Source organism: Phascolarctos cinereus, unplaced genomic scaffold (genome assembly GCF_003287225.1).
Source record: "Phascolarctos cinereus isolate Bilbo 61053 unplaced genomic scaffold, phaCin_HiC Scaffold_4;HRSCAF=312, whole genome shotgun sequence".
NCBI lineage: Eukaryota > Metazoa > Chordata > Mammalia > Diprotodontia > Phascolarctidae > Phascolarctos > Phascolarctos cinereus.
Window position 1 is genome coordinate 718,465,674 of NW_027555847.1, and position 23,743 is coordinate 718,489,416.

At 46.4% G+C, this 23,743-nt stretch overlaps 2 protein-coding genes across 4 annotated transcripts in view; one reads left to right on the forward strand and one right to left on the reverse strand.

Moving 5' to 3' along the window:
* The window catches only part of LOC110215270 (acyl-CoA dehydrogenase family member 11-like), a 30,922-nt gene extending 28,989 nt beyond the window's left edge, over positions 1-1,933 (reverse strand). Inside the window, exon 1 of the mRNA XM_078154407.1 lies at positions 1,583-1,933. Within this exon, the coding sequence (XP_078010533.1) occupies positions 1,583-1,807 (225 nt within the window). The 5' untranslated portion in view covers positions 1,808-1,933. The remainder of the gene's footprint in view (positions 1-1,582) is intronic.
* Positions 1,934-3,453: 1,520 nt separating this feature from the next.
* Positions 3,454-23,743, forward strand: part of HORMAD2 (HORMA domain containing 2) — a 57,716-nt gene continuing 37,426 nt past the window's right edge. For 2 of the 3 annotated variants that reach the window (XM_020996739.2, XM_078154409.1), the window contains exons 1-7: positions 3,454-3,652; positions 8,326-8,420; positions 11,147-11,291; positions 16,434-16,497; positions 16,975-17,011; positions 21,175-21,195; positions 21,797-21,823. In XM_020996739.2, coding sequence (XP_020852398.2) covers positions 8,370-8,420; positions 11,147-11,291; positions 16,434-16,497; positions 16,975-17,011; positions 21,175-21,195; positions 21,797-21,823 — 345 coding nt within the window. In that variant the 5' untranslated portion in view covers positions 3,454-3,652; positions 8,326-8,369. Of the gene's footprint in view, positions 3,664-8,325; positions 8,421-11,146; positions 11,292-16,433; positions 16,498-16,974; positions 17,012-21,174; positions 21,196-21,796; positions 21,824-23,743 lie in introns of all 3 variants that reach the window. The other variant, XM_078154408.1, reaches the window with a different exon arrangement.

Below are 23,743 nucleotides of genomic sequence, written 5' to 3' on the forward strand. Positions count from 1 at the left end.
AGAAATGGATGTATGGTAGATGATAGAGAGATAAAGGAAATAAAGGATTAAGTGGATAGAGAGATGGAAGGATAGATTGATCGAAGGATAAATAGATGGATTGATAGATGGATAGATAAAGAACTAGATAGAGAGATGGATGGATGAATGGATGAATGGAAAGAGAGATAAATAAATGGATGTATGTATAGTTAGATGGATAGAGTGAGATAGGTGAATGGAAAGATAGAGAGAGACAGATGTATGGATAGACAGGTAGAGAGAGAGAGAGAGCTAGACAGAGAGATGGATGGATGAATAGAAAGAGAGATAGAGAAATGGATGTATGTATAGATAGATGGATAGACAAATGGATGGATGGAGAGATATAGAGATAGTGAGATAGATGGAAAGAGAGAGAGATGGATGTATGGATAGACAGGTAGATGGAGATAGATAGATAGATAGAGAGAGAGAGAGAGAGAGAGAGAGAGAGAGAGAGAGAGAGAGAGATATGGAGAGAGAGATGTATGGAGAGATAGATGAAGAGATGGAGAGAAAGGTGAATGGAAAGACAGAGACAAGGACAAAGCGAGCATTTATTAAGGGGAGCTCTGCTCACTACAGGTTCCCCCCCATTTTCCACTGGTCACCCCACTGTTGGCCTTCTTTGGGCTCTCCAGAGTACCTTCCTTCCCCAGGAAACTCACCCCTGGGAAATCTCATGGTGCTGCCAGCCTGCCTGGTCCTCCCTTCTCCAGACTCCTCTGCCCGTTGGCTTTGGGCAGGGCTGTGGGCCCATGGAGGAGTGGGCTCAGCACGGGCTCCTCCTCACTCCACACCGGCTCTTCTCCTTTGGAAAGTCTTTGTTTTCCATCACATCTCCCCACCCCCAACTCCCTTCCAGCTGCCTCCTGCGCCTTGTCTCCCTCTGTTAGAGTGTAAGCATTTTGAGGGCAGGGGCTGTCTTTGTTTTCATTTGTGTTTCTAGAGCTTAGCACGGGGCCCTGAGTACTTAGCAGGTGCTTAATAAACATTCTTCGACTTGCCTGCCCTCCAGTGACTAGCCCAGGCATTACAGGAGGGCCTTGAGATCCCGCTGCCTACAGCAAGCTGCCTACACCCCTGGGTCTGTGGTCTCACTGATGCGGCGATTCTCCGTCCTGTGACTTCTTGTTGGTCAGTCAACAAGCATTTATTGAGTGCTTACTGTATGCCAGGTTACTATTGTCCATTCTGAATTTGCGCTTTATCCAATAATTTCATTTTTGAACCCCGGATTATCGGCTGCCTTGGACTTGACTCCTTTCCGGGCTGAGGCCGGGCTGCCGGGGCACAGTGAGGAAGCGGGGTGCCAGGCGGCGGGAGTGAGATGCCCCCCCCCGGGCTGCTCCCAGGCTCTGATCGCCGCCTGTCTCATCGTCTTCTACATCCCCGCCCCTCCCGTCCCACCGGACGGGCCTCGAGACCCGGCATCCTTGCTTTCTCACCCTTCCAGCTGCTCCTCTGCTGAGGCCTGCTTCCCGCGGGGCACCCCCCTCCCACCGTGGCGAGGGCCGCTCCGCTCAGTGATTGCCACCCTGCCTATGCAGATACCACATACCTGGGTGGGCAGCTGCCTCTTCAGAGAGCCCCTCAGCAAAGCATCCTCCGAGTACTGGTTACCGAGGCTGGGCTGCCCCTGGAAAAACGTTCCGAGGCCGGCTCTGGCAGAGGGGATGTCGGCCTCCTGGGGCGAGCTCCTCTGCTGCATGTATCTCCTGGGCCCCCAGGCCTGGGGTCGTCGGAGCCCCCAGCCCAGCGGGGGCCGGGCCTGCCTGAACAGCATGGATTCCCTGCCGAGGGCCTCGGGGCTGACCCGGAGCCGGAGAGGGAAGCTCGCTCGTCCTGGGCCGCCCGGCTTGGAGAGCTCTTGGACCTTGGGGCCCTCCCCGGTCCCTCCCCGGTCCCTCCCCTTGGACTCTCTCCCCGGTCCCTCCCAGTCCCTCCCCTTGGACTCTCTCCCCAGACCCTCCCCAGTCCCTACCCAGTCCCTCCCCTTGGGCTCTCCTTTCCTCCCCCCTCTTCTGTCGGAGGGTAGAGCACTGGCTGCATGACCTCGTCCCTCTGGGCCTCAGTCTCCTTATCTGTAAAATAGAAAGGCTGGCCCTCTCCAGATTTAAATCTGTGACCCTCTCCTCGCCTCTCTCCTTCTCCTCTCTTCCTTTGCACGGTCGTCCTTTTCCTTCTCCCTCCTGCCCTCCCTAATCCCTCTCTCCCTTCGGTGCCTTCCCTGATTCAGGGGCTCGAAGAGCCAAAAGGGATGCCGAGCTTATGGGGAGGGGAGCAGAGAGCACCGTCCAGTCACAGTCTGAGCTCTTTAAAGCGCCAGCCGCCTTCTTCTCCAGAGGAGGAAACTGAGGCCCAGGGGAATGAGATGTTTGTCCCCCACCCCACAGGTAGTCAAGTGAGCAAGCATTTATTAAGCCCCTACTGTGTGCCAAGAGCTGTGCTGAGCCCTGGGGATACAAAGATAAGCAAAAAACAGCCCCTGCCTTCAAGGGGCTTACAGTTTAATGAGGGAGCTGACGTGCGAATAATTCTGATACATTGGGAACAGCCCCAGAGAACTTTCAAGTTAGCATCCCGGGTTCTCCGGCTCCACCCCAGCCCCCAAAAGGTTCCTGAGGAAGGGCGAACTTCAGTAAGGACTGCAGACAGGGAGCGCTCATTGACTGAGAACTGGAAGGGACCTCAGAGAGCCATCAATCAATCGGTCTCTCTCCTCTCTCTCCCTCTGTCTCCTCTCTCTCCTCTCCCCTTCTCTCTCTCTCCCTCTCTCCTCTCTCTCTCTCCCCCCATATATATATAATATATATGTATATATAATATATGTATATATATATATATGTGTGTGTGTGTATATATATATATATATATATTATATATATAATATATATATATTATATATATATATATATATAATATATATATATATATATATATATATATATAGTTTTTTTGTGAGGAGATTGGGGTTAAGTGACTTGCCCAGGGTCACGCAGCTAGTGAGTGTTATGTGTCTGAGGCCGGATTTGAACTCAGGTCCTCCTGACTCCAGGGCCGGTGCTCTATCCACTGTGACAACTAGCTGCCCCCCAGTCAACATTTCTTAAAGCGCCTACTACGTGCTAAGTGCTGAGCATACAACGAAGAGGCCATCTACTGCAGTTCCCTCATTTTACAGAACCGCCAGGCCCAGAGAGTACACAAGGACTTGCTCAACGTCCCGCCGGCAGTAAGTGGCAGAGCTGGGATTCGAACCTACATCTCTGACTGTCTGGTGGAGCGGGAGGAGTCTCGTCTTGGCACCTCCCCCCATCCTCAAGGGCGCCCGCGCAGGCGCTGGCGGAAGCCTTTACTGGACTGTGCGCGAGACGCGAGAGCCGTTAATAACCGTCAGCCCCAGCTGCGGTCTCTAGGGAGGGTGGGGTCGGGAGTTTTCTATTTACATATTCATGAGGTGGCGGCCAACCGCGGAGCAGGGGCTCTGCTAATCCGGCAGGAGCAGGGCGGGGAAGGGCGCCAGCACCGCGGGCCCGTGCCCAATGAGCGGGCTGCTAGTCATGCATTACTCATGAGCCGCCGGTGGGCAGGCGCAGTTTGGGCGGGAAGAGCGGAGGAGACACTGGCTGTGAGGGGAAGGTCGCGCTCGCGGGGAGGGGTGGGGGTGGGGCTGGGGGCCTTGGCCTCTTCCTCGCCGCCCTCTTTGGGGCTGTGGGTGGCTGGGTGGGTGGGTGTTTACCGAAACCCTCCCTCACCGCAGGGTCCTGAAGAGAAACCTGAGGGGGCGGGGGCGGACGAGGCCGCAGGCGAGGCCTGGCTCCCCGCGGGGGAAACTGAGGCACGGAGCGGTCAAAGCTCTAGACCATAGACTGAGGGCTGGAAGGGGCTCAGAAGCCGTCTAGTCCATCCCCTTCGTTTTACAGAAGAGGAAACTGAGGCACGGGGAGGTGAAAGGATCATAGATTGAAGGCCGGAAGGGGCCTTCCAGGTTCTCTAGCTTAACCTCATTTTAGAGGTGAGAGGACAGGCTTCCGGGGACCGCGGCTACAGGCGTGGGGAGGGACGAGAGGAGAAGGGTCCACAATTCACAGAAGTAGGAGGGGGACATTCGAACTCAGGACTTGCGACTCCCATCAGGGTTTTTCTAGTTTGAAGATTCCCAGACTTTGGGCTGTGCTCTTTCCTCTTTTGACAACAGCGCCCCCCATCCCCCCGCCCATTCCCCTCCGGCAGCGCCGTGGGGAGGGCTCTCTGGGCCTGAACCCCCCCCCCCCCCCCCCCCCCCGGCTCGGGCTCCTGCTCCTCGACGAAAGGGACGCTTTCGGATGCTGTCGCTGGGCCCGTCAGCGCCTTCCCAGAAGCGCGCGGGGCCGCGGGCTGAGTGAAGGGGAGGGAGGCGGGGTCCCGGGCCCTGGTCAGCGCGCAGTCCGCCTGCAGCGGGGCCTCGCGTGGGCAAGGCCGTTGGCAGAGCAGCGCCCTCCCTGGCCTTTGCGATCGGCCCCTCCCCGCAGCCTCGCCGTCGGCCCGTGGTGCGGAGGAGGGAGCGGGCTGCGCAGCGGCTGGGCTCCTAAGCCGGGGTCCCAGAGCTGGGGTCCGCGCGCCCTGGGTGGCCACGCCGGTATTGCCCACTCCCTCACCCGTGGCTTCCCCGCGTGCTTTTGGGTGGGAAGCGAGTGGAAGCCACGTGCTGAGTTTGTGGTGGAGGTACTGGGCAGGCAGGGTCAGAATCGCAGATCGTTCTTATCAGGGTGTTTGAAACCTAGCTGTGGGGGAGGGTAAGTGGGCGAGTCCTAGAACGCTTGCGGAGGAGATTTGGGCAAGCGGGATGGCCGCCTCGAAACGATCGAAGAGCCGGGGTGAGCGAAGGGTGCCTCTCGCTGTGCGTGGTGTTTCGGGGAGGCGGATTTCGGGCTGACCGTCTAACGATGAGCGCTTGGCCGAAATGTAAATAGCTGCTCTGCTGGGTGGTGCCCTGTTTCTGGGGGTGTTTGAAGGGTGGTGGTTTGGCCGCTTGGGAGACGGTAAAGGACAGTGTATTATTGCCCTTGGACGAAGGGATTGGACTCAGTGACCCCGTTTGAAGTCTCCTCCGGCGTTCTGATTCTGTGGATTCTGAATTCTTTGCTTTTTCGTTTCCTTCCAATCCCCGGATTGTATGCGTCAATGAAACGTGCTCGTTGACTGTCAAATGTGCCATCTTCCTATGAATAACATCAGGAGAGAAAGGCGGCTTTCCCCCCATAGGGTCACACCTAGCTTCCCAGGCAGGGACACCTTAGTCCATACAGGGCTACAGATTGCCTTGTGAAGAGCAGCTCGTTTCAGGGAAGAAGAGGAGTCATTGAGGGGAGGGCGGGGTAGTGTCAGGAATTTGGCCCAATAGGATAGCCTTTCAAAAATAAAATAAAAGTGGTAGTGTAGATTCAGGACATGTGGCTTTGTATCCAGACTGGAATACTAGTTGTGTGCCCTTCTGTGAACCTCAGTTTCCTCACCTGTAAAATGGGTGTAGTTAGACTTGTTCCTACTTAGCCTCAAGAGCTGTTTTGAGGAAAGTGATTCGTAAACCTTAAAGTGGTATTGAAATGTGAATTATTTAGTACTTTATGTTTCATAGAGGGCTGGATTTAGTCAGAGAGACCTAGGTTTGCCACCTGAGACCGTTTGACCGGGGGCAGTCAGAAAACCAACCAACAGCCATTTCTGAAGCACCTGTTTTGGGCTAGGTGTGTATTAGGCACCAGGGATGCAGATACCAAAGTGAGAAGTCTCTGCCCTCAAGGAGCCCCACGAGTAAACACAAGAGATGTACAAAAGAATCGCAAAGTGATTGAGGAGGATACCAGCATCTTGGGAAGGAATTGGGAAGAAGGCCTCTCAAAAGATGCAAATCACTCAGCCTCAGTCTCCACATTTGTAAAATTGGATGAATACGTCTAGTGCCTACCTTGAAGAATTAGTGGAAAAATCGAATGGGATAATGAATGTCGAGCTCTTTGAAAACCTTCAAATTTGGCGTAGATGACATATATATATATATATAAAACACATTACACAGCACTGTTTTTACATAAAAGGCTCTAAAAATCCTTTACCAACCATGTTATTCTCTACCACATTTCTGGCCACTCCCCCAAAGGGTAAAATTGTAGGCATTTGAACCCCATTCCAAACAGGGAATCGAAGGCACAGAATGGCAGAGATTTGCTTCAGGACGCCATCAGTGGCCGACAACCTAAGAGCCCTTCGGGGAGAGTGCCACAAAGCTTTGCTTGCACAGTGTAGATGTGTGGTGGGTGAGGTATGAATGCCCCTGTGAAATTCCAAATGTTTGTGTTTATTATGCACAGAACACATAAGCGAAAGACATTTGAAAGTTAGGGTTCTGCCCTTATGAAATCCCTCCTGTGTTTTTAGATAAAGAGTCAGAGAACAAGGTGGTGAGAACATCAGAGCTCTTCTCTGGAGCTTCCGATCTGTACTGCCAAGCCTGCCGGGGCTGGCAGCTAGAGAGCTTTCAAAATTAAACAGTTTGTACCGGAATAGGAGACCTCCGCAGAGCGCCTGCTCAAAAGGAACACAAAACAGCAGCAACAGGGCTGAATGGAGGCTGAACCCTTTGTGATCCAGGTCCTAGTGTTCCTGAACCCGGCTGACCTTGGAAGACCAGGAATAGACTGGACCCTGCTTAGGGAAGGCGCAACCCTCGTAACTGAGGAGCCGGGGGGCGGGGGGGGGAGGTGGGCGGCTGGACACAGTTAGCTTCGGATGGAATGAAAGTCCAGATGAAGGCTTCCCCCCATCCCCACCCTCTGGACATCTGCACCTGTATTCTCTCTCCTTCCTATGGACTTGTGCTAGGGTTAGAAGAGAATATAGCTTGGTGCCTGCCCTGTATTAGGTGCTTCATAAATGTTTATTGGCTGGCTGCATAGGAATCATTTTAGGATATTGGAGGACCTGGGTTCTAGTCTTGGCTCTTCTGTTTACTACTTGCATGACTTTAGATAGGTCACGGAACCCTTCTGTGTCTCAGTTTCTTCATCTGTAAAGGAGGGGGCTAGATTAAATGATCTCCAAGACCCCTAAATCTGTGATCCTGGGATCCTGTCCTATTCCCCTTCAACTAGACTTTTTTTAATAGGGTCCCTCTGTGTGTGTGTGTGTGTGTGTGTGTGTGTGTGTGTGTGTGTGTGTGTGTGTGTGTGTGTGTATGAAAGGCAAGATTGAATTGGGGAGTTTCTAACTCCAAGGCTGGCTCTCTATCCACTATACCAGGTTGCTTTTCCTGTCTATGTCTTTTTCCCATTTAGAATGTCAGTCTTCGCTAATTAAAAAAGAAACAAAACCAAACTTGTGATAGAGATGATTCTAGAAACTCAATAAACATTAAATGAGTAAGTCCCCAAAATGAGTGATTAGGATTCCCAAGGGTCACTAACTAGGGAACGTCCTGTGGGTTTTCCAGATGAAACAAGTTTAATACAGAACTCGAATACGTTTCAAAGACTGTAGACGTAATTCATTGTGTTTTAATTGGTAATGTCATCATCGGGGCTTAATTCTCTAGAAATGCTGTCATCGTGTCTTATAGTTACAAATAAATGAAGAAAATTCGAATATGGAAAGCTATTTAAAAATCATTATTCCTCTTATTTATCTTCTAAGACTAATGACTACCCCTGTAGGGGGTATTTTATAAGGACTAATGACCTTGGCCCTGCGGTATGAACTTTTAATAAATTGGCTCTAATTCCTACAAAGTCCTCAGATTTTCTTAACATTATCCTAACTCCTTGGTGGACTGCTTTTGTTTCGTGGAGGCATCCTGGGAGGGGATGCATTTAGTCAGAGTACAAGGCCATACCCAGGATTCAACAAAGCCTGGCCTGGGTTGTGTAAAGTCCAGTTTTCACGGTGGTGTGCAAACGCGGTAGAAGAGCGCCCCCTAGCCCCACAAGCAAGTGTGAGTTTACTACAACTTGAGAAAAATAAGAGGCTGCCCACCTTTAACGGCTAACACCACCATGTGGAGGCCTCGTATGTGAACCCTGACTCTGTGGTGTTTGTTATGTGAGGTGAGTCAGGACCCAGCACACACTCCCGGGGGATGAAGCTCTTGGGTGAGTGGCTTTGTGTTTTAGTGTTTCATGGCGGTGTAGCAGGGCAATTGGGATGGAACCAGAGCCTCGACACTATCGCAAGGCTCATTGATTTTCTTTGTTAAGTCCGGAGTGAGACGGACACTACTTTGCACTCTGTCAAGTCCTGTCTTCAGCTAAGGCTTCTTTGTTTTTGCAGGACAGAATTAAAAGAAGAAGGCCCCATATTATCGACGAGACATCATGGCCACTTCTCAGCTCTTTTACTCCATTGAAACCTACAAGGCCGCCAAGGTATTTGTCCGAGACGGAGGAGGAAGATATGGTTTTGTTTAGAATAATGACTCACCTCAGTTTTGAAGTTAGCTGTCTCATCATCAGCTGGCAGGGATGCTCCATTCTGGCTCCTGGTTTCTACCTTCCCTTGGTGCTTCGGGCCCTCCCTAGCTTTCCAGCCTCATCTCCCAAAGCCCCTCTAAGGAAGGTGGTTGCCCGGGTCTGCCCAGCCCCCAAGTGCATTCCTCTGAGAGTCTTTAATCCCCTTGCCTGATAAGGAGCCCTCCCCTCTGCTTTAAATTGCTATCCCCCCTTTAAGCGATCCACACTTCTCGAAGCCTTTACAATACAATGAGCATTTATTAAGTGTCTGCTGTGTGCCAGGCACTGCTAACCTGGGGATCTGTTGTTGTTCACCTGTGTCTGACTCTTTGTGACCCTTTTGGGGTTTTCTTGGCAAAGATACCAGAGTGGTTTACTATTTCCTTCTCCAGTTCATTTTACAGATGAGGAAACTGAGGCAAACAGGGTGAAGTGACTTGCCCAGGGTCACACAGCTAGGAAGTAGCCAAGGCTGGATTTGAATTCAGGAAGACGAGTCTTCCTGACTCCAGGCTGGGGGCTCTATCCCTTGTGCCACCTTCCAGCCCAAACTGGGGATGTGAATAAGAAAAAGAAAGATGGTCCCTGCCCTCAGGGAGCAAATCAAGTGGGGAAGAATCACAATGGAGTTAGAACCAAGCAGTGAGGTTGGTGTAAAATTATCCCCTAAAAGCCATTCTTAATAATCACATCTAAAATTTTTCTAAAAATTGTTGCCCTTAGACTTGAGGCAAGCTGGCATAGGCTATGTCCTGTTTCTCCAGATCACCAGGCTTTCTAGGGCAGCAATGTTATTTTATTCCTCTTTTAACGTTCCTCTTGTAAGGAATCTTAAGAATGTGTCCCCCAGTGCTTTTTAACCTGGTGTGGGCCTGACCCGGAAAGGGAACCTGAGCTCTAGCAGGGTCTGTTAAGACAGAAAGGCTTTGTACGGACCCAGGGAGAGATCCTGTCTGTAATTTGAGGAGTAGCCTGCCCAAGGTTGGAGAGGCCCACCAGCAGGTTCACTGTGAGGTGAGGAATTATCACCTTTGGCCACAAAGATCGTTTCCTAAGTTGTGGAGCTCGGGTACCTTCCCTTCTAAGAAGACCCTTTATTTCCCCTGGGCCCAGATGGCTCTGGAGGAGAAAGGGAGGCTGGTGACTCGGCGCAGCCCTGCCTCACCCTTGCGTGTGGTGGCATCACCTTCCTGAGGTCATGATCCTCTTCCAGAACAAAGGGCAAACAACCATAACAACTTATCTCCTCAGTGCTTAGCTTGTACGTCCCTGTTTGTGGTCTCTCCTTTAGAATATAAGCCCCCTTTGGGCAGGGACTGCTTCTGTCCCCAGCACTGAGTACAGTAAGTGCTTGATAAATGCTTGGTAATTGTTTATGCAGAGGGGCAGCTGTCTTTGACCCGTGGAATTCTGCCCCCTACCCAGAAAGGCAGAAAACAGAGGTATTAAGGCCTCAAGAGCCCCCTCCCACTTTCTCTTGCCTTTTCGATGGCTTAGTTGCCAGCCCTGCAGTCAGTTGGAGTGCCCACTGGAAGCGGTTTGTGGAGGAGACCCTGCCTGCAGTGGGCATAGCCACCTTGCAGACAGTGAATCCCAAGATGCTCTCCTAATTAAGAGTAACGGTTTACACCGGTGAGGAGAGGTAGGGTTCGGCACTGCACTTAGTTTAACATCTTGATTCCTCTCTTATCTGCCCTTTTCTTTTTGACTGCCTCTGGGTGGACTGAAGAAATCCATTGGTCAAAGGCCTACTATCTCTACAACTGATTAATTGAGGGAGAGAGGAAGTGTTCGCCACATTTTATCCTCTGGGATTAGCAGGATCCTGATGTCAATTCATAGTCATTTACGTGGCTCTGGGACAGCGGGCTGGGCCTGGAGCCAGGAAATTGTTGTTGTTATTGTTGAGTTGTGTCTGATTCTTCCTGACCCCCTCTGGGGTTTTCTTGGCAAAGATACTGGAGTGGCTTGCCATTTCCTTTTCCAGTTCATTTTACAGCTGACTAAAGTGAGGCAAACAAGGCTAAGTGACCTGCCCAGGGTCACACAGTTAGTAAACTAAGCCAGATTTGAGTCTTCCTGACTTCTCCACCTAGCTGCCCATTAGTTGGGATCTGGCCTCAGACACTGACTAGCTGTGTGACCCTGGGCAAGTCACTTAACCCTGTTTTTCTCAGTTTCCTCATCTGTAAAATGAACTGGAGAAGGAAAGGGCAAACCACTCCAGTCTCTTTGCCAAGAAAATTCCATGGACAGTATTGGTGTTCGATGGTCCATGGGGTCATGTAGAGTCAGACAAGACTGAGCAGCAACAGCTCTCTCAATGAAAGGTTTGTGATGATGATCACGATGTCTTGGAAAATCCACCCTTGTCCCCTAAATACTGAGACTGTTCTGACAGAAGTAAGGTTTGGGCCTGAATTATGGAGAGGATAATCAGCTCAGCCCTTTCATTTTGATTGGCTGTGGAATTCTGGCCTGATACTTTTTTTCTTTTTGGGGGAGCCCCTTTTCCTTCCCTTCCCTTCTTCCAAACAGGATCTGATGCTTTTATGTCCTGAGACATCTTTCCCCTTTACTGTCTAGATTTACTGTGTGCTGATCTTTCAAAATGTTCGTCTTTGCCATTTTTTCCCCTCCAGGAAACAGCTCTGTTCCCAGTTCAGATCACCACTGAGCATGAATCTCTGGTGTTGGTGAAGAAGCTCCTAGCCACTTCTATCTCGTGTATCACATACCTGCGGGGGCTGTTTCCAGAGAGTTCTTATGGAACCCGCTACTTAGATGGTAAAGCTCAAATCAGTGATTAATTCCCATATCTTCATTCTTGGCCCTGCTTAGTGGTAGCAGCTACCATTTCTTAGTCACCAAAGGGTTAAGCCCCAGGCCTGTGCCAGCTCTTCATGACTGATTTGTTCATTTACATACCTCTTTAATTTAACTATCCCAGATTCAATAGTTTTACCACTAGGTGCCATTAGTTCCTGGCTTGATACCAAATGGCAGATGAAGCAGCCAATAAATCTCTGTGAGCGAGTCTAGGACCTCTGGGGTTTATCTGCAGAGGCAACAGCAGCTGGGGTAAAGGCCATTTGAGGCTTAGTGTTTTGAATGCTCCATCAGGGCAGTCTTTTGGTCTCGAAAATGAAATTGTACTTGAAGTGCTTTCTAACATTAATTGGGTATGGTGGCAAAGCCCATTTTGCCTGTTCAGAGTCGCTCAGAAAATATATACATACTTCTGCCAAACCCGAGTCAGTCCCATCACTGAAATTTTAGCAATTTAAATCACTAAAGACCAGTTTTAACGATGCATCCATGGAATGGAGGCAACCTTGGGTTCTCAAACCCTAGGCCAACAGGGAAGCTCTGGAAGGTTCTACTCAAACGAGATAGTGCACATACAGGGTTTTGCAAACTTTAAAGTGTTGTCTCCATGCCAGTGATGATGGCGGTGATGATAGAACTGTAGATGGGCCCAGTGACAGGGCTGGTGTCCAAGGACCAGTCTAGGTAAGTTTGGAGAGCTTTGTTGCTAGCATGGCTTCAGGGAGATTACTTTTTGATTTAGTTTTCAGATACTATCTACTGAGTCATAAAGGGGTTGCAATCTGTGTTGGTGGAAGGAATACCCAATCTGTGATGAGATTGTGATTCCTTGAAGAATTAAAGTATTTTGGCAACTGTCAGTTTTATCCTCCTCTCAACTGGCAGATTTCTTCATTTATACAGTCTAAGCTTTGTCTGTTTTTCATACCTTTATTAATTTTTTTGTCATCATGTTCTTAGATTGTTTCTGTTTTTCTTTCCCTTCCATTTTTGAAATTCCTTCTGGGCATTCTATTTTTATCTCCTCCTTTCAGGTGGTGAGACTTTTTTACATTTGAGCAGAAAGCTGGTTTAGAACAGCAGTCATTTGGAAAACTTTCTGCTGACTTTTAATTAAACTAGTGACAACTATTTGAAAAATATAGGTAGAATTCTCTAAATTTCTTCTTTTGGTGTTACTTTTCCCGATCCATCTTTATACTAAATTTCTTAATTCCAAATTTAATGATTTGCTTTGGTTTCTTCCTCATTTCATTTCATTCTTAACACTCTTCCTTTCTAAATTGTGTTTGATACTAACTCACCCTGAAATTCATATCCTGGAGACAAGGAAACTGTAAAGATCAATGACACTGCTCATTTAAAAATGCTTCTGTGGTGTACAGTCATTGCCGTTATAGTTTGAGAAATGCTTCCTCGTATTGTTAAACAGCAATAGAGCTGTTAGTAACAACAGTAATTGACATTTACCTAGCACCTTTATATCGTGTAGAGCATGTCAGATGATTTTCATGACTGCCCCAGAGGTAGATACTGTAGACATTGTCATCCTGATTTTACAGATGACGAGTGTTAGGCTCAGAGAGAGTAGGTCACTCGTCTGTGGTCACACAGCCAGAAAATGTCATTGATGGAAATGGAACCTAGCATGGCCTGCCTCTCCGTCCTGTAGTCTGTTCTACTCTGCTGTGTCGCCTCTTTTTATAATTGTGAATTTCTCCCACCAGCAAAATCTAAGGCTTCCTCTAATGATTGTGTTGCTTGGACGTGTCTTTCCTTTTTAACAACGCTAAAGAATTACAAACTGTCAGTATGAAGGAACTTGAGGGGTCATGTACCCAGGGTCTGAATACTTGCTACAACATAACATCATGGGAATAAGAGCTGGTGGGGAGAGACTTTAAATATTGCTTGATCCAAACCCCTTGTTTTACATTTAGGGAAATGAGATACAAGAGTTTAATTGCCATGGCCAGGGTTGATCATCCATTCTATGGGACAGAGCTTCCTGTGAAAGAGAGCTGACTTTGTTAAGAGACAGCCCGTTCCCCTTTTTCAAGAGCTAGACTTGTTAGAAAGTATTGAGCACAAACTGGCTCCTTTCTCACTTTCACTCACTAGTTTTGTGCTCTGGAGCTCTAGAGAAACAATTTAATTCCTTTTCTACAGGTTAAACCCTTTGATTTTTTTGAAATTAGATATCAGAACCCTTCCAAATTTCTTTTCTTCACTAAAAAGCACCTTAGAAATACTCTCTGTTAGACTCATCCAAAATTGGAAGAGGCTAACTGGAGAGGCAGTGAGCTCCCCTTTTCTGGAGATGACCGTCACATGTCGAGTATGTCTTAGTGACTGTAAGATCCTTGAGAACAGCAATGTCTTACTTTTGTATTTGTGCCTGCGTTGCCTGCCCTCTAGTGGCTGCTTAATAAAATGCTTCTTGGTTGATTGATTTTTCAGATAGCTGTTGACTAGTTAAAGCTCTGCAATGTTTTCCATACATGGTTTCAGTTGGTCCTTTTAACCACGGCTGAGGTAGATAGTGCAGATGTTCATGTGTCTCTGCTATTTACTGAGCATTATTTTAACTAAGCAGTATAATGGTGATGCTGAGCAGTTACTTAAGAAAGCTGGTGTAGGGTCTCTGTCCCCAAGCGTACTTAGATTAGAAGCATGCTTACTGTGCATTGAAATCACTCCCCTTCTGGGAATCCCTAAATGCTTTTCACATCTCTCCTGAGATATAGAGCTGGCCTCTTCTTCATTTTAAAGATGGGAACAGAGATGTATGAAATGGTAAAATGACTCATGTGAATCAGTGATGGATTTGGGCCCTAGTTTTGACTCCTGACTCCCTAATATAGACACTAAGTCAAAATTCTCTTTAATTGGACCCCTTTGTTTTTCTCTAAGTACAGAAAGCTATTTGTACTTCCCCTGATGAAATCAGAGTTTTGAGAATAATTAATGGGAGTTTTCTCCACTTTTTCCTCTTTTTATCTCTTCCTTTTAAAAAAAATTGGTTCAGGAAAGGAAAATGGGAAAATGGGGATAAATGTTATCAGTGTTTTGAACTGGTGAATCACAGAATGGTAAGAACTAGAGGGAACCTTAAAAGGCATCTATGCCAGCCACTTCATTTTACAAGTGAGGAAGCCAAGATCCATGCAGACAGTCTTTTCATATTCGTTCCCTGTAGGGAATCCTTTAGAATTCAGCAAAAGTACAGAAATTCCTTTTGCAAGTCAGCTTAGGTACTGCTGAGCTACAGAGAAAGCAGGGAGGGAAGGAAAAAAAAAAACAAACCATGATCCAAATTGGAAGCAAGGTACATGTCAGCTCACCATAATTTCTTTCAAAAATAGATATTGAGGGTTAACATATTTTTTTAATGTAACCATTCTGCCAGAGGCTTCTTCCTAACATGAACTTATGCTTTGGGTACCTCTCATTTCTCTCTGTCTCTGGCACTTCCCAAAGGATGGCCATCAGCTCCCCTTAGAAGCACGCAGGCTCAGAAGGCATCAAATGCAGAATGAGCATTATGTGCACAGCGAAGCCATTCCCCTCCAAAAGATTTTGAGTTCTAAATTTTCTCCCTTCTTCTCCCTAAGATGGCATGCAATCTGATATACACTTTCTCTATATGTTCACATTAAACAGTTTCACCTTAGTCATGTTGTAAAGAAGAATCAGAACCAATGGGAGGAATCATAAGAAAGAAGAAACAAAATGAAAGAAAATAAGAGCAAATAGTCTGCTTCCATGTGCATTCAGACTCCATAGTTCTTTCTCTGGATGTGGATAGCATTTTTCTTTGTGAGTCTTTTGGAGGTGTCTTAGATCCTTGCATTGCTGAGAGGAGCTAAATCTATCAAAGTCAGTCATCACACAATGTGATTGTGTACAATGTTCTCCTGGTTCTGCTCACTTCACTCAGCATCAGACCATATAAGTCTTTCCAGGTTTTCCTGAAGTCCACCTGCTCATCATTTCTTAAAGCACAATGGTATTCCATTACATTCACATACCATAACTTGTTCAGCCATTTCCCAATGGATGGACATCCCCTCAGTTTCCAATTCTTGGCCGCCACAGAAAGAGCTGCTATAAATATTTTTGTACATGTGGGTCCTTTTCCCATTTTTATGATCTCTTTGGGATACAGACTGTTCCTAGGTTTTCTTCCATCAATACGCCATCGTCCTCTTCAGTTTTTCTTTTCTCACTCCTTGCTGAGTTGGGATCTCTCCTTGGGGATGTGTTCCACTTCTATCAAGATGAAATAAACAGGACTGGTGTGCCTCTGGGCAGTTTGACACCTTCTAGCTCCTTCAGGCCTGGTTAGGACCCTTTCAGACTAGTGTTCTTTCAAGCAAGTCCCATAATCCTCACCTTTCACACCAGCTGTATCCTCAAGCAGCTATGAACAGGATGCTTGATCACATTTCCCCGTTTTCCTTCCTGTCGGTTAGGATGAGTCTGCCCATATTTTCCCTCTCTTCCCAGCTCCTGTGGCCAAGTGTCTCTGGCTCACTCAGCATGTCCTGCTGAGTCTTGTGGGCTTGGGGGCCCCTCTTTATGCCCTCTCCTGCTTGTCTTCCCATTTCCCATCTTCCTCCGCAGTAGCTGGGGCAGCCTGTGCTGGGAGAAAGCACTGGGAGCCAATTGAGAGTGGCTGCTCCCTGCACAGACACGTGAGACACCCAACTGGAAGAGGTGACTGCCATCCATGGTCATGGAGATGTGTGTCCCCACCATATTCCTGAATGGTGAAGTGAAATACATAATGTAAACAGAGCAATTGAGGTCGTATGATGTCACGGCAAAAAACATGGGGCTGGGCAGCAGAAGACCAGCTTTAAATCTGGGCTCCTGCCACTTGGTTACTGTGTGGCCTTGGGAGAGTCACTTATTTTCTCTTGGCCTCAGTTTATTCATCAGTGAAATGACATAGTTATACTACATAATGTCAAAGGTCCCTTCCAGCTCACGTATTGCATGAATCTATGAATTAGGAGAGAAGATAGCTAATTGTAGCTTGGGTAATTTAATTAAAACAGGGATGCAATTCAAGTCCATAATGTCTTCTTTTTATAGACCTCAGTTTAAAAATCCTTCGAGAAGATAAGAAATGCCCTGGATCTCTGCAGATTATCAAATGGTAAGTAGCTCAAATTCAAATGAGCTGAACAACAACATTTTTATCATGTATCAGATAACTGACTAGGTTTTAAATGCTTAGATTAGAAAAAGAAATAGCATTGCAAATACATATTTAATAGCATTGTCTCATATTTTAGGATAGACATCTGTGGAAAATGATCCAATAATCCTATTTTCCAATGTTATAAGAAAAAAAATTATTTGTATCAAGAGGAAAGCGAAAAGTCAACCAAATGGAGTCCAGGACGTGATCCCTGACTCCCGAGCTAATGCTGTCTCTCACTCATAGAGCTTTATTGATGTGTCACGACATTCGTGACGGTCTTGGATAGTGATTGATTATCCAAGGAGTTATTGATTTGTAGCTGCTTCAGTCTAATAAATGCAAATAGAAACTTCTCTTCTTGGCGGGTCTTTTTTTTTTTTTTGCTTTGAGACTGACCCATTTTAACGTTGACCATTTATTTCTTGGCAGGATTCAAGGTTGTTTTGATGCTTTGGAAAAGAAATATGTAAGTTTTTTTAAAGATTTCTATTATGATCAAAGGCCCATCTTTTATCTCTTTTCCAACTAGAATGATAACAAAGATTAGACCCGGGATCTGTGCCTGAATTTACATTCATAGGCCAGTTTCCTTTCCAGTTGCTGGCATTAACTACTCACTTAGGTTTTAAGACTACTTTGTCTCACTGATGTCTTTACTTGACATCACTCAGAAATCCAATGCTCTTTTTCTCTTTCATAAACTGTGGCCCTCTCATGACCACAGAGTTTCCTTTGAAGTCATTGGAAGAGGTCCACAGGATGTGAAACTGAGGAGACAAGAATCTGGAACTTAGCATTTTGAATATACTCAGAATTGTACAGATTTAACTTGAAGATAAGAAAGGAAAATTTGCCCTGTGGAGGCTGTTTGTGTCTTAGTTGTGCTGGCAACCAGTATTGGTGCCTACGTACACTGAAAATTACTTCTTCAAGGCTCCTATTCAACATGGAAGAACATTCATTTTTCTGGAGAGCCAATAAGCCTATTTTACATATCTACTCTGAATGAAACAGGCACGGAGGATGATCCCAGGATACATAAGGCATAGTCCTGCCCCTTAAGAAATTTGTAATTAAGTAGGGGGGGAGGTAAAATATATCCACGCATAACTGCAATAGCAGATAGAACCTAAATGCTCATTTCTGTTGACGACTGTCCAGGTAAATGAATAGCTCAGGCGTTGGAAATGGTCTGAGCGGAATCAGATTCAGGAAGCTAGGCCTCAGAAGGGGGAAAGAGTGTAGGCTGCCAGATGTTCAGGGATCACAAATAGGGGTATGTAGTGTGACTTAAGGGTGCTTTGAACCAGACTGTGGAGGGCATTGAATGAGAGACTAAGGAGTCTGGATTTTGATAAGCAGTAGGATCGGGTCTATTGGACATTAGGAATCTGACAGCTCTGTGAATGGCTAATTAGGAAGGGACCTACTAGAGTTGGGAACCATGGCCAGGACGCTATTGCAGTTATTCTCGGTGGCAGTGGGAATGAAGATAAGAGGACTGATATATTGTTGCGGTAAAATAGACAAGGCATTTGACTGGATGTAGGGAGGGAGAGGTCAAGGAAGAGAGAATGAGCTTAAACGACCTGAGAATGGTGGCTACATTACAATAGGGAAATTGGCAGGGGGAAGACAAGAGCAGGCTTTTTTTGTGGGGAGATGAGTTCAGTCTTGGACGTAAAGAGTTCGAGGTGGCAGCAGAAAACTAGTGAAAAAGATACATGAGACATAGTCCTGCCGGAAAGCGCATACTATCTAGTCAGGCCGGCGAGTCTGATAGGCGGTAAGCTCAGGGCCCACTTTGCTCTTTTTCCTTCTCTGTAATTCCCTCTCCATCTCTGCTTTCTCATTTGTGTCCTCCTTCATTTGATGTCAGTTCCAGAAACCTCTTGAGTGAGTAAATCTTAAGCCAATTGAATTGTCATGAATCAGAGAGACAGTTGGCAACAGTCTGGAATGGCAAGGACAGGGATGAGGAACCTCTGGTCTTGAGGCCACATGTGGCCTCAAGATTTGTGCTGTAAAATTTGGATTCAGTCAAAAGGCTGCACATAAGAATCTAGAAGGCCACATGGGGCCTCAAGGTGGCAGCTTTCACCCCTGACCAAGAACTTCCTTTTGAGTCCGTGTCCACACGTAGCTAATGGATGGACTGCTTGAGTAAATTCACTAGGATGGTCTGTGGCCGTCAGTCAGCAAGTATTCACTAAGGACCTACTAGGTGCTAGGTACTGGGGATGTGAAGATGATGAAAGAAACCATTCCCACTCACAAGGAGCATCCATTCGAGGCTGTGGATCCTGGAATATACCATGTGTATTATATACACATACACACATTCAGGGTGTCCCAAAAGTCTCGGTGTGGTTCTAAGCATTAATAGCTTATTTACCTATTTTATATGTGTGTGTGTGTATACACCCAATAAACATGCAGAGAATTAATACAAATAAATCCGAGGTAGTAGTTTGGGAAGTGGGGCACTAGCAGTTGGAGGGATCAGGAAAGGCTTCAAAAAGATGACGATGGTGCATCTTAAAGAAAGAGAGGGCCTCAGTGGGGTGGATGTGAGCAGGGAGGGCATTCCAGGCATGGGGGATGGCCAGTGCAAAGGTACAGAGGCTGGAGATGGATGATCTGGTATGGGAAATAGAGAGGCTACTTTGGCCGAATCCAGAGTGTAGGAGAGGGAGTGATGTCTAAAAAAAGACGGAAAAATAGATTGGGGCAAGATGGTCAAGGGCTTTAAAAACTAAATAGAGGCATCTCTAGGATCCTAGGGGAGACAAGGAGCCACAGGAGCTTAGAGAGGCCTAGGGGGTGTGCAACAAGGTTATGTTTGCACTTTGGGAAAACTCTGGACACGAGTGGGGAAAGGCTGGGGGCAACTGGGAGAAGAGTCAGGAAGGGGAGTGATAATCTGGGTGCAAGAGGCAGGGAGGGCCTGGAGGAAGATGGTCATGGGTGATGGAGAGAAGGGCTAGAAATTTTTGTTTGTTTTTTGTTTTTGTTTTTTGTGCTAGGCAATGGGGTTAAGTGACTTGCCCAGGGACACATAGCTCTTGAGTGTTATGTGTCTGAGGTCAGGTCCTCCTGAATCCAGGGCTGGTACTCTATCCACTGTGCCACCTAGCTGCTCCGAGAAGGTAGAAATTTGACTGACTTGTTTTACTGAATCAACTGATTGTTTGATTGAAACATGCTGCTATGGCATGCTGCCTCTGTTTACTATTTAATACAGAGTGAATACCTCAAAACTTTAAAAATATGTTCTTTTAGAAAACAGTTACTCTTTTGAGGGGGTTGTGTCGTGTTTATAAAGCTCACACAGTAAGTGCCGGAGAACCCTTAGAGAGCATTTTATCAAAGAGCTCTGTGCAGTTACCTCACTTGCACCTAAGAGCCAGTTCTGTTTTCTCCTGAAGTGTGATAGGCCCACGGAGCTGCCTCCAGTAAAGCCCCATATCATGGTGTTTGGAGCTGTGGGCTTTAGTCACTGACATGCAGTTATCAGACTAGCCACGCTGTGTCGCTAACGGTCCATCGATAGCTACATGGGGTCAAGCCGTCGATTTTGGAATGGTTTAGAGCTTGGTTTTGTGCTCTGCATTACCATACAAGTGTTTACTACTTTGGAATTTCTGTGCTTGTCCAAGTAGAGTGGTACTGGTCCTCACATTGGTGCTGAATGGGCAAATGCCCTGGATTTCAGTTAGGGAAGATCTGGCCTCAGAAGTGGCCTTAGGCAAGCCAATGCCTCTCTGCCACCTTTCTCCTCATCTGCAAAGTGAATGAGTTAAACTCATTGCTTTCCTGCACTAGCTCTATGATCCTACGAATGAAAACAACCTCATTTATTTAGTTCACCCTATGTGCCAGATGTGGTGCTAAGTAAGGACACAAATACAAAAAGTGGGACAGCCTCTGCCGGCCCTCAAGGACCTTATTTTCTAACAGGGGAGGATAGCATACCTAGGGGAGGGAGGGGTGGGCTTTGGGCCTAAGAAGCCACCCAGATGAATGGTGAGTGACTGACCTGCTCTTTCCAGGAAGGGTGGCATCGACTTGATTATTATTCTCAGGGACAGAGGTGGTAAACTGGGGGCAGAGGGTATTGGGGAGGTGGCTGGAGTGTGGCTCCCTGGCTCTGGAGCTCCCAGATGTGGCAACTGTCCCCAGTGAGGATTTCAGGGCTCCAGAGAAGGAGCTTGAGAACAGGGCATGAGCAACATTCAGACTGTAAGCGAAGGGTAGCAGATCAGGCTTTTATTCTATTCTGTAGACTCACTTCCTAGCTGAATCTGTGTAAAAAGCAATGGTGTGGTGCCCCCCCATTGTCATTTCTGGAGGGCCTAGGCTGTGCACCCTCTAGTTATTTAATATATGTGTTTTGAATGAAGAAGTGAATGAGCAGCATAGGGACTGTCTTTTGCTTTTCTTTGTATCCCCAGCGCTTAGCACAGTGCCTGGCATATAGTTGGTGTTTAATAAATGCGTGCTGCCTGCCTCTCAAGCCTTTGGATCACCTCAAGAGCCATATTTAATTGAACTAAGTTATTTATCTATGTCCATACTAACTATGAACACGTAGATGTGTACTAACAATCATTTTCTTTTCTCATGCAGCTTCACATGGCAGCACTTGCAGTAAGTAAATGTTTCAGAACCCACATCCCCCCCCTTCCCTATTCTTTGGAAGAGTGAGACGTGATCCTTTTGTGTTTCAAAGTGTATTTACAAGAACTATAAAAACATGTTAGCTTCCCTCAGTTGTTGCTAGGGACCCATCCTCATGATTACCTTGTGAACTTAAAATTCAATTGCAGAAGTTTTGTTGACTTTTCTTTGGAAATGGCAAAATTGTGTATGTGGTTGAGAATGGGGAGGAATCTGAGAGGTTCCCCTTAACGTCTTAAGGTCCTGTCTAGCTGAAAGACTCCAAGTACAGACCAGTTAGATCAGAGGAGCCACTGAGCTCAGTTCAAAGAGACAGGCGCATCACTAGAGTGCATTCTTCTGGAGTGAGAAACTGTTTGGGAGGCGACTCTTGGAGAAGGTGGACCAAGACATAAAGGAAGGGCTTGAAACCTACATCAGCAAAACCAATGGATATTGATGGAGAGCCATTATGTAACCAAATTCAATCCCCACCTTAATATAGTACAAATAAACCCTTCCAGGTCCATAGTCAATGTAGGCACAATAGTATGTTAAAAAATCAATTAAATTTTGCTTTTTATTAAAACAGATTTATACAAATCCCAAGGAGCCAGAGGTAAGAAGAAAAAAACATATGTAAAGTATATTTCCTTAAATATGCTTAACTTCAGTTTGAAACATATGTTTCTAGTATTTGACATAGTGTTTGGCCATAGTAAGTGCTTAGTAATTGCTTGTTGATTAATTGAATTTACATGTTGTTTTCGTCCAATCGAATGTAAACTTCTGGAAGCCAAAGAGTTATTTTTTTGGCCTTTTTATTTCTGGAGTTTACTACTAGCTCCTTGAAAGTAACAGGTGCTTAATTAATGCTTGTTCAATTGGATTAGATTGGATTTAATTCCCCTACCACATAATCATCTGAGATATTATGGTATCCTTTATTATGTAGACTTGGCTCATGTCGGTGCTTGGATAAGAGATATCAAAAAATGAAAACCAAATCCTAAAAGCTGTTAGAAAACCATACCACATTGATATGAAGGGATATTTGTAATGTTGGAGGTGACATTTTTAAATTTCAAAGGTTGAAATATCTTATGGTTACATGATTTCATTTGTTAAAAGAATGAAAGTGTTGACACGGGTGTTCTGCTGTAAATTCAAATTGATTGCTTCCTTACTGGCTAAAGGACCTCCTTTTTTCTGCCATCTTTTCTTCAAAAAAAAGTTTTATTTTTGGTCTTTTCCCCCATGCCAGTTGTTTCCTTTTATAGTTCTGCCCTCACATTGAACCTTCCCTTGTAACAAAGAAAACTAATAGAGGAAAGTCAGCTGGCAAAGGGAGTGTTTGACAGCATTCTGCACCCATAGTTCCCCATCTCCATCCTGAGAGGAGGGAAGTAGGTTTTCTCATCTGTTCTGCAGGATGAAGGTCATTCCTTGTAATTCACCAGAATTTTGGCTTTCCTTTAATGTCGTCTCAGTTTTACATTGTCGTCATCGTCTGTGCTGGTCTCAATATTTTGTTTTCTTTGCTCTGCATTAGTTCTTGTAAGCCATCCCATGATTCTCTCGATGCTTTATATTGGCCATTTCTTACAGTACAATAATATTCCATTAATTTCATATGGCAAAATTTGCATTTCATTTTTTTTCAGCCATCTTCCGCCCAGTGGGCCCTCGATTTACTTCCAGTTTTTGATGCCTTCTCCTTCCCCCCACTCTGAAAAAAAAAGTGCCGTTACAAATATCTTGGTATATATATGTGGCCTTTCTGTCTTTGACCTCCTTGCGTTTTACATGGTAGGAAGGTTGCCGGATCAAAGGGAATGAACGATTGCACTTTTCTTAGACACAGCTGGTGGCGCAGTGGATTGAGCACTGGTCCTGGAGTCTGGAAGACCTGAGTTCAAATGTAGACTCAAACACTTACTAGCTGTGTGACCCTAGGCAAGTCACTTAACCTCTGTCTGCCTAGTGAGGATCAAATGAGATCATATTTGTCAGGTGCTTAGTGTGGGCCCAGCGCATAGTAGGTGTTTTTATAAATGATTATTCCCTTCCCCTTCTTGCATGATTCCAAGTTGTTTTCCAAAAAGTTTGGTTCAATTAATTCAACACTCCATAGACAAAATGTTAATATGCCTATCTTCCCACTCCTTTTCCCCCACCCCCCAACACACACTGATGGTTTCCATCTTTTCCTGTCTTTGCCAGACGGTTGGCTTGGTAGAGGGGATAGAGGGTCACTGGGGAGTTATGAAGAGCTAGATTAAAGTCCTGCCTTTGACACATACCAGCTGTGTGCCCTGAGCAAGTCCATTCACATCTGAGCTCCCCAGGCAGCTCTCAAAGCCTACAGATCATTTTCCTAGGAGCTGCTTTCCAGCCACGTCTCCCTACCCCATCTTGGGTTTGGGAAGGAGATTGCTTTGAGTCCCTGTGGGGGCTCTCCAGATTCCACTTATTGAAGGTCCAGCCTGTTGAGGCTTTTGCGGATCCTCGAGCTGCCATGCAGGGGTGGTGTTAGCTA